The sequence below is a fragment of the Notolepis coatsorum genome (genome assembly GCF_963971535.1).
Source record: "Notolepis coatsorum genome assembly, chromosome: 3".
NCBI classification, from domain to species: Eukaryota; Metazoa; Chordata; class Actinopteri; order Aulopiformes; family Paralepididae; genus Notolepis; species Notolepis coatsorum.
In genome coordinates this window covers 72292875-72308694 of record NC_140167.1, presented here as the reverse complement: position 1 = coordinate 72308694, position 15820 = coordinate 72292875, and the positions used below count along the sequence as shown (strand labels likewise).

Sequence of the window (15820 nt, the reverse complement as noted above, 5' to 3'; positions counted from 1 at the left end):
TGGGTACCTTGGTCGTGTAGTGTATCTTGTAGACCAGGCCCATTGCAAGTTGCTGTACTCTGTCGTCTACTCTAAGCCATCCTAGGTTGGCAAAGTGTGCAGGGGTGAGGTGGGTTCTAGGATTCAGGTCAAGCAGTAGTCTGACTAGTTTGTTTTGAGATGTTTGTAACCAAATGGTTTTTAGTGCCTTTGAGGTGCTTTGGTACCATGAGGTGCAAGCATAGTCGTAGTACCCTTGAATGAGTGCTCCTGCCAGAGTCTTCAGGGTATTCTTGTTTACCAGAGAGGAGATCCGGTACAAGAATCGAGTTCGTTGGTTGACTTTTTTTATTACATTGGATGCCATTTTGTCACAGGAAAGATTAGCCTCTAGGATGGAACCCAGGTAGGTAATTTCATCTTTCCTTGTGACAATATTGTCACCCACTGTAACTGAGAAGCCGTCGGTCTTGCTGAGTTTGTTATTTGAACCGAAGAGAATGGACTCTGTTTTGCACATGTGTAATGATAGTTTGTTGTCGGCGAGCCATATGCAGATTTTGCCTAGTTCCGAGCTGAGGGTTTTTTCAACCTGTAACTTGTTCTTGTCAGAGACCAGCAGGGCTGAGTCGTCCGCAAACAGGAACAAGTTGCAGTCACAAGCTGACGACATGTCATTTGCATAAATTAGGAACAGTAGTGGTCCTAGTATACTTCCTTGTGGAACACCACAGTTCACTGTGAGGGGGGAGATAGGGTACCGTTTACCTCCACCATCTGTTCTCTCCCCTCCAGGTAGGATTGTATCCAGCTCACTGATAAACTATCAACACCAATTGCTTTTAGCTTGTCAATCAGAATGGTGTGATTGACAGTGTCGAAGGCCTTTTGTAGGTCTAGCATGACCATGCCGCAGTATTTGCCCGCGTCCACCTCTTGCTTGATGTGGTCGTTCAAATAGAGAAGGCATGTGTCAGTGGAGTGGGATGTTCTGAAGCCAGATTGGAATTCGTAGATTAGATTTTTATCCGCAAGGTACTTTTCGACCTGTTCGTATACTATTTTTTCCATGACTTTCGAGATGGATGTAAGGATAGAAACAGGGCGGTAGTTGCCTGGGTCTAATTTGCTGCCCTTTTTGTGCAGGGGTGTTACTCTCGCTATTTTGAAGTCCTTGGGGACGTGTCCCTGTTTTATGGAGAGGTTTATTATGTGTGTGATGACTGGGGTGATGGCGGTTGCTGAGTCTCTGAGGAATCTGGAGGGGATGTTGTCATGGCCAGTGGCCTTGTTCGGTTGGAGGGCGCTCAGTTTATTGAGTACCTCATCTGTAGTTACCATTTCCAGTTTGAAATCGTCTTTGTGGACGCCTAGGTTATTGTAGTATGCTACTATGTGTTCTACCCCATACTGCCCTGAGTGGGAGGGTAGTTTGTTTACCAGTGTTGTGGCTATGTTTGTGAAGAAAGTGTTTAAGTAATTGGCTACATCCAGTTTGTCTGTGATGAGCGACGAGCGTGTTGTCCGTCTTTATGTTTATGTTTGAGAACCTGGTTTTAAGTTTTTTACTGCAGCCTAGTTGATTATTGAGTAATTTCCAAAGTTCACGTGGTTTATTTTTGTTTTCCTCTGTTTTGTCATTGATGAAATTTTTTTTGCAGTTTTTATCATGGAGTTTACGTCATTTCTTAGTCTGTTTCTTTCTAGTTTGAGTTCAGTCACGTGGGCTTGGAGTTCACTGTTCGTGCTTTTGGTAAGCTTTGACTGACTTTTACGAAACTCAGAGCATTTTTTGTCTCTGGCTTTCATAGCGGTCAGTATTTCAGTGTGCATCCACGGCTCAGCACGATTTTTTACCCTGGTGGTTCTTAGGGGGGCCATGTTGTTTAGTATTGTTGAGAATTTGGTTTTGAAGCCAAGCCAGGTTTCTTCAACCAGTGTACCATTGAGTTCATCTGACCAGTCCAGGCTCTCCAGTTCAAGGTTAAAGGCCTCGCTAGAGTAGGTTTTGAGGTCTCTAGATGTGACTGTTTTGTGACAGCCAGCCTTTTGCTTTAGCTTTTTGCGGGTACAGAATATCATATAATGATCACTTAACCTGCATGCTATAACCCCTTTATTGGAGATCATGGACTTGTCAGAGGTCAGGGTGAGGTCAATGGTAGTCTGAGTTGATTCACATACCCTTGTGGGTTGGTTGATTAGCTGGCTGAGGCCGTGCAGATCACAAAGCCTACTGAAGGCCTTGAAGACGGGTGCTGCTTTACGTAGCATGTCCGTGTTCCAGTCCCCAATAAGGATTTTTTCTACGCCCTCCACCCCAGCTAAACACCCATCAAGTGAGTCATAGAAGCCACTGTGTTCTGGCGGTCTATAGATTGTGCCTATTAGTACTGATTTTGCCCTTTCAAATAAGATTTCAATCCATACAGTTTCAATCTCGTCATGGTTAAGGTCAGTACGTTGCTGAATTTGGTATCTATCCCTCCTGACGATTGAATAGTCCTCGATTTCTATCTCTGGATCCTGAACAGATGAGTCAAGTTTTGTTTCTGTGAAACATAATATATTAGCCTTACCGTTTAAAAACACACACACACACACACACACACACACACACACACACACACACACACACACACACACACACACACACACACACACACACACACACACACACACACACACACACACACACACACACACACACACACACACACACACACACACACACACACACACACACAGGCAGATGCCCCCACACACACACAGATACAGATACACATACACAGACAGACCGACAGACAGACAGATACAGATACAGACACAGCCATAAAAACACACACACACACACACACACACACACACACACACACACACACACACACACACACACACACACACACACACACACACACACACACACACACACACACACACACACACACACACACACACACACACACACACACACACACACACACACACACACACACACACACACACACACACACACACACACACACACACACACACAGGCAGACGCCCCCCAGAGGACAGGGAAGCAGTAGGATGACATCATACTGCATGACTGATTGATTGATTGATTGAAAACTTTATTAACAGATTGCAGAATGGGTACAATACAGTACAGCTCAATACACACAATTGTTAAGGGGATGCAGACCAGAGAAAGACTTTCGTCTTGTTTACATCAGGGTCCCCCATTTTCAATTCATCAGGACATATATGACATACATGACATACAGATAGTCAGTACTGCTACATCTATACATTTATGACATACCAGATTTGCAAATACAGTACTGTTTGTGATACAGAAGGAGTCAAGAAAAGGGAGTATATACATTTGACGTAGAAACTGTACATTGGAGGAGGTTGGGTGGGGGGGGTTGGGTACATTGGGATATTGACAACCATACTGGGTAATTTACATTGGAGGTGGTTGGGGGGGGGGGGGGGGGGGGCACACTGTATAAACAAGCAAAACTGTACATTGAGGGGGGGGGGGGGAGGAGACACTGTACAAACAAACAAAATTGTACATTGGACTATTGACAAAACCATACTAGGTAAATGACTGTACATTGGAGGGGGTTGGGTTAGGATATTTACAGGGGCCAGTGTTGAATTGCAGTCTCCCGTAGGTGTCCCTTGAGAGAGGTTTTGAAAGTGGGTAGTGATCCACATTCCTTTACAGCTTTGGGTAGGGCGTTCCACATTGATGTGGCATAATTGCGAAACGTGTTTAGTCCCTTATTTGAGCCGAATCTGGGTTTAACATGATTTGTGGAGCTCCCTCTGGTGTTGTGATCGTGGTATTCACTGACCTTTGGGAAGTATTTTGCCATGTACATGGGTACCTTGGTCGTGTAGTGTATCTTGTAGACCAGGCCCATTGCAAGTTGCTGTACTCTGTCGTCTACTCTAAGCCATCCTAGGTTGTCAAAGTGGGCAGGGGTGAGGTGGGTTCTAGGAGTAAGGTCAAGCAGTAGTCTGACCAGTTTGTTTTGAGATGTTTGTAATTTTGTTTTTAGCGCCTTTGAGGTGCTTTGGTACCATGAGGTGCAAGCATAGTCGTAGTACCCCTGAATGAGTGCTCCTGCCAGAGTCTTCAGGGTATTCTTGTTTACCAGAGAGGAGATCCGGTACAAGAATCGAGTTCGTTGGTTGACTTTTTTTATTACATTGGATGCCATTTTGTCACAGGAGAGATTAGCCTCTAGGATGGAACCCAGGTAGGTAATTTCATCTTTCCTTGTGACAATATTGTCACCCACTGTAACTGAGAAGCCGTCGGTCTTGCTGAGTTTGTTATTTGAACCGAAGAGAATGGACTCTGTTTTGCCCATGTGTAATGATAGTTTGTTATCAGCGAGCCATATGCAGATTCTGCCTAGTTCCGAGTTGAGGGTTTTTTCAACCTGTAACTTGTTCTTGTCAGAGACCAGCAGGGCTGAGTCGTCCGCAAACAGGAACAAGTTGCAGTCACAAGCTGACGACATGTAATTTGCATAAATTAGGAACAGTAGCGGTCCTAGTATGCTTCCTTGTGGAACACCACAGCTCACTGTGAGGTGGGGGGATAGGGTACCGTTTACCTCCACCATCTGTTCCCTCCCCTCTCGGTAGGATTGCATCCAGCTCACTGATAGACTATCAAAACCAATTGCTTTTAGCTTGTCAATCAGAATGGAGTGATTGACCGTGTCAAAGGCCTTTTGTAGGTCCAGCATGACCATGCCGCAGTATTTGCCTGCGTCCACCTCTTGTTTGATGTGGTCATTCAAATAGAGAAGGCATGTGTCAGTGGAGTGGGATGTTCTGAAGCCAGATTGGAATTCGTAGATTAGATTTTTTTCCGCTAGGTACTTTTCGACCTGTTCGTAGACTATTTTTTCCATGACTTTCGAGATGGAGGTGAGAATAGAAACAGGGCGGTAGTTGCCTGGGTCTAATTTGCTGCCCTTTTTGTGCAGAGGGGTCACCCTCGCAATTTTGAAGTCCTTGGGGACGTGTCCCTGTTTTATGGAGAGGTTTATTATGTGTGTGATGATTGGGGTGATGGCGGCTGCTGAGTCTCTGAGGAATTTGGAGGGGATGTTGTCATGGCCAGTGGCCTTGTTAGGTTGGAGGGCGCTCAGTTTATTGAGTACCTCATCTGTTGTTACCATTTCCAGCTTGAAGTCGTCCTTGCGGACCCCTAGGTTTTTGTAGTCTTTGTTGCTGATTAAGTTGGTTCCGTCACATTGGCATTTACTTTTATCTAAAAGTATGAACATTATTTAATCAGTGGTCAATAGGGCTGTGTGATATGGACAAAACCTTCTATCACTATATGGGAAATTTCACATCTCAATAATGATATATATCACAATATAGTATGTTTTCTGTAAATTCAATAAAACATTTGTCTATACAAAATAACCACACACACACACCCACACACATACTCAACACACAGAAAACACGGCTTGAGTCGAGTGAAAACAGATGACTGACAAGCTTTTAAAAGTGAAAGTAAATAAAAACACAAGGTACTGTACAACTGAAGGCTAAATATTGGGTCCTCCTCCAATGGTCCATGGAAGCAGATTGATGCATGATATATCTCGTCATATCGAACAGCCCTAGTGGTCAATATTTAAGAGTTTACCATCTGATGCATTGAATTTTGGGATTGAACTGTGGCAGCTATATATGTATGATTATGCATGGTGATGAGGGGGCAGCGTTGGCCTAAAGATTAGAGTAGCAGGTAGGGATGCCCCGATCGATCGGCCAGCGATCGGTATCGGCTGATATTCAGTATAAATATGAGATTGGTGAATTCCGATAATGCTTTATTTTCGCAGATTGCGATGACATGCACGAAAAAAATTAGCGGAGTTCTCGCTCGCTGTCTTCTCTCAAGCACACACACACTGCTGCTGCAGTGCACGCCTTGCCCCTTCCCCTCACAGACCCGCGTCATGTCAACAAACCCTCCGGCAAGAGTCGAGTGCATGAGCTCCTCTTTCAACATAACTGAAGCATTAAACAAAATGGCCCAGTAAACTATTCACTTTAGTTTAATACATGAGGCGTTGTCTAATGTTATCTAGTTGGCTAGCTACTGATAGCTCCTGATATCAACGTCTGATATCATCATTTTGGCATTCGTTTTCGCAGCTGTTGGCTAGCGTTGGCTAACTAGCTATCGTTGTTCCCGTGGCTAATGTTAGCTACCTAGCTAACGTTACTGTTTAAACCAAATGGCCCAGTAAACTATTTACTTTAGTTTAATACATGAGGTGTTGTCTAACGTTATCTAGCTGGCTAGCTACTGATAGCTCCTGATATCAATGTCTGATATCATCATTGCCATTCGTTTTCGCAGCTGTTGGCTAGCGTTCGCTAACTGGCTATCGTTCCATTGGCTAACATTACTGTTTAAACAAAATGGCCCAGTTAACTATTCACTTTAGTTTAATACATGAGGCGTTGTCTAACGTTATCTAGCAGTAGCTACAGATAGCTCCTGATATCAACGTCTGATAACATCATTGACATTCGTTTTTTCAGCTATTTGCAGCTGCTAATTAGCTATCGTGCTTCATATGTAACTGAACGCCAATGCTAGCCTTATGTGATCTTATGAGTTTCAGTTCATAGGAAAATACTTTGACTATAATGGTCAGAAGTAAATGTACTTAGATACTGTTATGCTTGGGCGGCTAGGTGGTGTAGTGGGCAAGGCGCTCGCCACCAATGCAGGAGACGATGGGTTCGAGCCCAGCTCTCCACATTGCTATCAGCTTGGATGGTCGTTCATACTAATACAATTGGCAGTATTAGGTGGGAAGCTGATGGGTTGGGATCGGACGTTGTGGACAGTGACTCCTACAGGTCGGTTGGTGCGCCTGCGCAGCAGAATCAGGAAGCGACGGGGGCAGCGTGAGCCTCCCACGCGTTACTCCTCGCCGCTGAGAGATCACGCTGTGCAGGTGAAAAGATGCGACGGCTGCTTCCTCGAGTACCGGAGGGGACACGTGATGTAAGGCTTCGTCCACATTGCAGCCGGCTTGTGGGAGGCATGGCCTAACAGCGTTCGAGACAGGGGAGGGTAGAATTGGACGATACAAAATTGGGATGGGAGAAAAATAGAAAATGGGAGAAAAAAGTAGATAAAAAAAAAAGATACTGTTATGCTTAACACCCAGTACTATTCACTTTACTTAATTTCTAAGATTAGATTAGATAATTTAGACCGGACTTTGAGAATGCCTGTGTTAGATTTTTTTTTTAATTTTTTTTTTTATCTTTCTTCCCCTCCTTTTTCCCGATTTTCTCTCCCCATCCCACCCTTCCTGGTTGTTGCGTACTTTCCCCTACTGTTGGTCCGGGAGACCGGAGACTGTCACATGCTTTCCTCCGACGCATGTGCAGCCTGGGGCAGGCCAACCTGGCCGCGCAGGCTCTCACCGGGGAGAGTGTAGCGTGTGGGAGGCCACACTATCTCTCCTCAGTTCCAGCCCTCGCTGAGCAGGCGCCCGACCGAACTGTAGGGGTCGCTGTCCACAACGCCCAGGACCCACCCTTCAGCTTTCCCACCCTCTGATACAGCCAATTGTATCAGTGTGAGGGGCCAGCCAAGCTGATAGCAACGCCGGGAGCTGGATTCGAACAGGCGAATCCTAGTGTCTCCCGGTGTTGGTGACGGACGTAATCTCCGTGCGCCACCTGCCCCCCCCCGTGTTAGACTTTTTAACTCGACGTTTTAACTCGAAACTGCGATCGTTACCAAGAGCATGTTTTAGGTACGGTAAGATACGACACTGTGATCGGTACAGAAGCATGTTTTAGGTAAAAAAAAATACCAGCAGGTTACCTAAGATAGACCTTACCTCAGTCAGAAGGTACTTCAAAATTTATAAATCCCAGTCGTCCCATGGCGATCGCCATTACTCGTGTATATTGGGCATGGCTACCATACGGGAAAGAATAGTTCTGAGGCACCAAATCTCCGGCCGATTGCTATGTCCTGATCCACAGTCCAAGGCGGAAGCAGCCGGAGGTAACTCAGTACTGGAAGACAATACAATACTGCCACCTGGCGGGATTCGATCGTCATTGCAATTCCAACGTAGGCAGCTGTGCCAAGGAGACCCAGGGATCTCCAAGCGAGTGTTTAGAATGGGGATCAAAGGAAAACAATCAAAGGATCCAAAAACGCTCAAGCGTTGGCGATGAAACACGAGTATAGTCGTTTTTGGCACACAAAGAGTTAATTGTAAAATAGAGACATGAGTGTAATTATTGTCAAACCCTATATACAGCATTTGGAATAGGTCTTTCTAAATGAATGCAGCATTGTTTATCTTGGGTTATCGGAAGACTTGTCACAGGGTGCGCTCCGTGGGGAGCGTGTTTTCAGAGATAGGGCACTTTAGGGCAGTCTGTTTGCAGAGAGAACATAAGTAGAGTCCACTACCCGAGACACATTCTCCTTGATTTGTACCGCAATTTGGGACCCAAATTGGAGCGTGGAACAAAACGCACAAATGCCATCCCCGTGCACATTCAAGTCCTCTCCACCTTGGGATTTCTGGCCACCGGCCATGATGGTATACCTTCATATTCTGTATACCTACCCCACAGTATGTCAAAGTACCGGTAACTCATAGTAGCGGCCTAGCAGCCTTTTGTCTTTATCGGTTGCAGTCCCAGCACTGCGGAAGGCATTTAGGAAGTCTTACTTGAGCCTAGGTTGGAAGCATAGCCATCCCCTCAACTACCTCTACACTGATTGGTCGAGACCTCTGTGTTTGACTGCTGTTATTCCTGTTGTTGTTGTTTGTATTTCTGTTGTCAGATCTGGGATTTGGCTGACCCAGATGGAAAGGGCTTCTTGGACAAACAGGTAAAGAGATCAAGTGGTTACACAATGACCACACAATGACCACTGTCATGCAGTGTCTTTTGTCATGGTCGTCTGACAATACATTACTTTATTGAATACCATCATTTCTACTGACATAGCCATGAGCTGATAGTTGCTTTTGTGTTAGTGACAACTTACCATCTTTAGATAATATAGTTTGAAAAAATTGGTCCTCATTCATCAATGGACTTACGAGAAAGGTTACCAGCTAATTTCATCGTAACTCCACTTACGAGCTTTTCGGGCCGATTTTGGCATTCACGGTTCCTTCTCTGGGATTCGCTCGTAGCTAAGAGCAGGATTTACGAAGGCGGAAAGGGAATCGTAAGTGGGACAGACTGGTCTTAATTTAGGAAAAATAATTTGGTGATTGTGTTCACGTGGATTCTACAGACATCCTCGGAATTAAATAATTATAATAATAATAAATACGACAATATTTGTATCATTAAACAATACGTTTTACATTTATAGTGAAAATAAATAAAAGCTCTACAAACACTGCAAATGACAGTGAATAAATACATACATAAATAAATAAGAACTATATTATATATAACTATAGTGGAATAGAATGGACACATCAACATTCTGCTCTCAGCACACAAAATATATATTATAAATCTATAGTTTATTAGCAACGGCGCACTAACGTACGTTACATACGTTGTATTGCACTTGTGTTGTATAATGACAATACATTTGAATTAAGGCTGTCAAAGTTAACACGTTTTAATGCGTTAATGCAAAATTATTTTAACGCCACTATTTTACACAATGCAGTTTGCACATCTCAGTTACTTGAAGATTCTGGACACTATTTCTCACTGTGGCAATAAATAAACATGAATTTTTTGCATAAAGCAAGCATTTGTCGATTCATGTTGATAAGAGTATTAAAACTTGAAAAATATCAGTTTAAGGTAGATAAAAAATATGCGATTAATTTGTTATTAATCGTGAGTTAACTATGGACAATCATGCGATTAATCAGATTAAATATTTTAATCGATTGACAGCCTTAATTTGAATCTAATCTAATCGAATCAGATTTGATCAGTCGCAAATCGCTTTGGCACTACCTGTTGAATACGGGGGTCAGCACAGCACAGATGCAATGCTGAGCCTTTCCCTTCCGGTATAAGGAGCTTTTGAATCTCTTTGCACACGGTCCTTCAGCCCTTAATACATTCCCTGCCATGACTTATATCCATCAATATAGCCAGTCTGCTACCACTCTAAGCCTATGGAGATGTTCACCTTCTTTGCAGGGCTATAACTTTTTAAATTGTATGGCTAAATTGACATTACTATGGCCCATTCAACATCGATTATCTATCGTTCAGGATGTAGGAACGTTATACTTTTTCATTCAAACATTCATACAAAAATACCTTCTAGAATATAAGTATGTTTTTATCGTTTTCTGCAGTAATTCCTAGGACGTGAGTTATAGGCCTAAACGCATATATAGATTATCGATTGCCGTTTATTCCCGATACACGCTATATTAAAAATTCAACTGTATATGATCCTATATGTTATGCGTCATCATGCGCGGAGGAAAGGGGGGGGGGTCGTTTATAATTCCGTGATCGTCAGTAAATGCTTTATGTAGTATGGGTGATATATTGATCAGATCGGTTTGCGGTGAAATGAATAGACAATTGGGCTGAAAATGAGGCATTGCAATATTGTGCAGAGTCCCACTGTATCACCAGAGGCTGGGTGGCTGAATTATGAATGCCATGGTGAAAAAATTTAATATGATCTCAATATCGCTGTACAGCGTGGTTTGGCAGAACGCATGGCGGGCAATAACGCTGTACAACGTGAACAGCGGTGGATGTATTAAAAGGAGCTGGTGGGGCGTTTCTGTATGCAAATTCAGGTGTACGAGAACGCACTTTCAGTTTAAGAATGAGTGACGTTCTTCATTCAGTTGCGATCATTTCTGCAATTTATGAGCACCTCTCCACGCGTTCAGGAATCCGGGGAGGACTATCGTAGGTTTCCTCTTACAAACTTCTTACGAGGTTATTCATGAGAATGTTAGTGAATGAGGTCCATTGTTCCTCTGAAAACGTCACATGGACTTATATGGTTCTTTGTCTGAGGTACTCAATTAACAAACTCATGATAGTGCATTCATTCTGAATATGTATGTGTGTATATATTATACATATTCAATAGACAGGATATACCAATCTTCATAGCATATGATTTTCACATTTTAATTGAACTCGCCCTTGGTGTGTGTGTCTATGTATATATGTATGTATGTATGTATGTATGTATGTATGTATGTATGTATGTATGTATGTATGTATGTATGTATGTATGTATGTTAGGGATGGGTACCGAATTCGGTACTTTTGAGGTACCGAACCGAAACACGTCGGTACTACCGAGTATCGAATCAAGTGAGATACCAAAAAAAAAAAAAAAAAATTTAACTTTTTTTTTTTATTTATTATTTTTTTTTTTACTTTTTTCTTTTCATGTCAACGTTCACACGCACAATATATGCTTACCTAGGATTTGACTTGATTCAACAACAAAGCAGTCGGAGCAATGGCAAGCCGAAAACTGTCGAAATTGTAGTTATTTGAAGTTTGGATTTTTTTTTCACGACTGACTGTAAATTAAATTTCTTGAGACTAAAGTACCGAAAAAAGGTACCGTTGGGTACTGGTATCGATTCACAGGTACCGGTACCGGTATTGGTTCAAATGTGAAAGGTACCCATCCCTAATGTATGTATGTATGTACAGTATGTATGTACAGTATGTATGTGTGTATGTGTGTGTGTGTAATGGTGCACGGCACTGCATGCATGTGAACTTGCCCAGCAAGAGGGACCCGTAGAGAGAGAGTGTCTACATGGTGTATTGTTCTTGTCTGTCCGTGCCCAGGGGTTCTACGTAGCTCTGCGGCTGGTGGCGTGCGCCCAGGGCGGACAGGAAGTCAGCCTCTCCAGCCTCAACATCACCGTTCCACATCCCAATTTTGTGAGTAGTACAGTTCAGTGATTCCCGCAGAAATGAAATATACTTTGGGGGAATGACTCGGGGGGCGGGTGCGGGGGGTGTGCGTTCCCCCCTTCCCACCCCCCCATGAACAATTTTTCTATATATTTTTTTCAAATCCTGCATTAGTGAATTTTCATAGTAACATTGCACTTCAGACAACCTACAACTGGTGATGGTGTCTAGGTCTTTAAGTGTTAAACAGCTGAGAGCAGTCACTTCTGTTTTTTGTGGTCTTCTTTCATACGTACATCTTACCAAGTGTGTATTAACATCGTTGGCTCCCCCCAAAGTATAATTTCTGGTTTACATTTTTTTTTTACTCACTGAGCACTCATTGCCACCAATGCAAATGCAAATGAGTGCTCACTGAGTAAAAAAATAAAAGAATAACACTAATTATATTTTGGGGGGAGCCATTATACTTTGGGGGCCCCCCAAAGTATTAACATGCAGCAGGAATCACTGCAATTGTACCCAAACAAAACCTGCAAGTACCCTAACAAAACAAGTACCCAAAAACCCTGCAAGTACCCAAACAAAACAAGTACCCAAAAACCCTGCAAGTACCCTAACAAAACAAGTACCCAAACAAAACCGGCAAGTACCCTAAAAAACAAGTACCCAAACAAAACCTGCAAGTACCCTAAAAAAACAAGTACCCAAACAAAACCTGCAAGTATCCTAACAAAACAATTACGCAAACAAAACATGCAAGTACTCTAACAAAACAAGTACCTAAAACCCTGCAAGTACCCAAACAAAACATGTACCAAAACAAAACAAGTACCTAAAGAAAAACGTGCAAGTACCCTAACAAAACAAGTACCCAAAAAACCCTGCAAGTACCCAAACAAAACAAGTACCTTTTAGACTCCGATCATCACAGCAAAGCCAGTTTCACTTGATGACTTTAGACTCCGATCATCACAGCAAAGCCAGTTTCACTTGATGGCCAACATGTTGAAACTGAATACATTCAAATATCTTGGTACAGTCTTAGATTGTCAGGTGAGCTTCTCTGAAAACACAGAGTATGTTTTCAAGAAATATTCACAGCGACGTTATCTTCTGAGAAGACTCCAGGGCTTCGGTGTCAGTCAGCAGATTTTAGAGCTAGTGTGCAAAACACTTATTGAGAGTGTTTTAACTTTTCATTTTCCTCTGGTTCGGTTACCTGAACCTCAAACTTAAGAATAAACTCTCTTGCATTGTGTCAATGGCCAGCAAGATAGTGGGCAAACCCCCAAAGCCCTTGCCAGTACTCCTCACAGAAAGAACAAGGAAGGAGGCTAGGAGTATCTTGGCAGACAGCTCCCATCCTTTATTCAGCCAGTTTGAGCTCTTGAGCTCTGGGAGGCGCTATAGAGTCCCCCCGGCAACTAGGAATATATTCAGGAAGTCCTTCATTCCAAGTACCATTAGCATCCTTAACCTCTTCTTAAGCCTGAGCGGTCCGGGCCGGTACGAGATTGAAATCACGCCATAAATCCATCTCTACAGAATGTATGAATTGACACATTGAAATAAAATAAATGAAGCATTTTCTATTAATTTAAACCCACATTTTCATGTTTACACATGTTTATGTTATTATTTTAATATGAACGCATAATGTACATAATATACAGTTATTATTTAGTGCATAGTGCATAATGCGGCTAATTGTTATTTATTGTGTATATATACTATATTGTGTATATTAAAAAAGAAAAAGAAGAAAGTATTTCAATATAAAACCTGCAGTGAAATTATTTTGATTAGTGAATTAGTGCCTTCTGAAAATGTTCAGCACCATACTGGGACAATAACCAAAAACCCAGATCATTATGGTCACTAGTTTATTTAGTTAAAGTTAAGTTTACTAGTTAAACTTGAAACTTGAAATTTGGCGTTTTCATCCCATCCCATCCCTTGCTGATGGTTTTGTCTTATTGTTTGCTTGTAGAAGGACACCAGCAGCCCGTCTCTGAGTAGTACAGCCTCCATCCCTAGTGAACCACACTGGGCTGTGAGGGTGAGTGACACACACACACACACACACACACACACACACACACACACACACACACACACACACACACACACACACACACACACACACACACACACACACACACACACACAATTGTGATTGATTGATTGATTTTATTTAGACATAAACATATACAGATCTCATGAGTATTTGCTTTGTCAGGGCTAAACTGTGGTGGATTAACGTAATTCACACACTGAAGTTGGAACTGTCTATAGGTTGCGGGGTCCGGGGACGATTTAGCGTGTGGTACCTACCTTCTCGACTACTTCAGTCAAATCGAGTTGATGATAACATGCAGTGGCTTTAGCTGACGCTGTCATAGCCATCATGATCTGTGATGCTGACTGGACAACGCCAGCCCCGCCTGCCAACGGCATATACCGGTAGATAGCGAATGTTAACGTTTGCAAAACAAAGCCGGCGTCGTCCAGCCGACACCACAGATCTAGATGTGACGACGTTAGCTAACACTAAAGCTAACGGCAGCGAGAGGGAAACGTTAATGTAGTCAGTGTAGCGGGAGGCAACACTTAATTTGCATTGGCAAGAGTTTATCTCATTCTATATCACGGCACGAAAAATAAAAAATAAACTTTTTTTTGCGACCTTATTATTGGAAGCCGGCCTGTATTTGTCTCCATGTATCAAACCCCGGCTTATATAAGAGGCCTGTCCTTTATTCGAGTACCCTCCACTATTAGAGGATTTACGGTAAATGGTAAATGGCTGCATTTATATATCTCTTTTATCCAAAGCGCTTTACAATTGTTCTTCACATTTTACCCGTTCACTCACACATTCACACACCGACCGTGGAGGCACCATGCAAGGTGCCAACCTGCTCATCGGGAGCAATTAGAGGTTAAGTGTCTTGCTCAAGGACACTTTGACACGCTGCCCGGGAGGTGCGGGAATCGAACCAGGAACCTCCCGGATTACCAGACGACTGCTCTACCTCCCGAGCCACTATACATCATTGAAATTATACAAAATTGTGGGAATATTTCATCTATCTGAATTGTGACTGTGTGTTTTACTTGGATGAAGTATAACTACGTGTGTGTCTGTGTGTATTCTATGCAGCCTGAGGAGAAGGGCAAATTTGATGGGATCTTTGAAAGTCTGGCCCCAGTGAACGGCCTGCTGTCGGGAGAAAAGGTCAAGCCAGTGCTGATCAACTCCAAACTACCTCTGGACGTCCTGGGGAAGGTAACCAACATCCCAGCAGAACCCCTCTCCTGTTTCTGAACATATCTTAAAGAGTCAGTGAATGACTTTAAAACAGTCATAGCTTCTTTATCTGCAGTGGTTACAGGGTTTGAGCATCTATAGTTTCATGCAACCTTTTTGCTAATCTCTCCTCCACACGAGAGCAAGGTAAATGCTGAAATAATACTAATGCTATACAAATTATAACTTTATTTGTATACTGTAGCACCTTTCATACAATAACATAAGGTTATCCTATAACCCTAGTTATATGAATACTGGCTGAGCGTCTCGCTCTGCCTTCTGAGATAACCCATTATCTCCAGCACTCTTAGTGTTCTCCGGGGAACAAAACAAATGCACCCACTTGCACGTGACCACGCCACGTCCATGCGTCCCCTATATTACGCCGGAAGTGGTCACACCTCACCCTTGCCAGTTCGATTTCCATAAGCAGAAAACATCCAAGGGACCTCAGGGTGCTAAAGAGCGAGACGCTCAGCCAGTATTCATATAACTAGGGTTATAGGATAACCTTACGTTATATATCATCTGGCTTCGCGTCTCGCTCTGCCTTCTGAGATAAAGGGCAGAGCGGACGCGTCAACCCTGGTCTGAGCA

General features: G+C 43.0%; 1 protein-coding gene across 1 annotated transcript in view; it reads left to right on the top strand.

Moving 5' to 3' along the window:
- eps15l1a (epidermal growth factor receptor pathway substrate 15-like 1a) overlaps positions 1–15820 on the top strand; it is a gene marked incomplete at both ends in the record, with an annotated part of 148269 nt that overhangs the window by 17004 nt on the left and 115445 nt on the right. Inside the window, 4 exons of the mRNA XM_084309500.1 lie at positions 8855–8902; positions 11839–11934; positions 13901–13969; positions 15074–15199. Of these exons, the coding sequence (XP_084165626.1) occupies positions 8855–8902; positions 11839–11934; positions 13901–13969; positions 15074–15199 (339 nt within the window). The remainder of the gene's footprint in view (positions 1–8854; positions 8903–11838; positions 11935–13900; positions 13970–15073; positions 15200–15820) is intronic.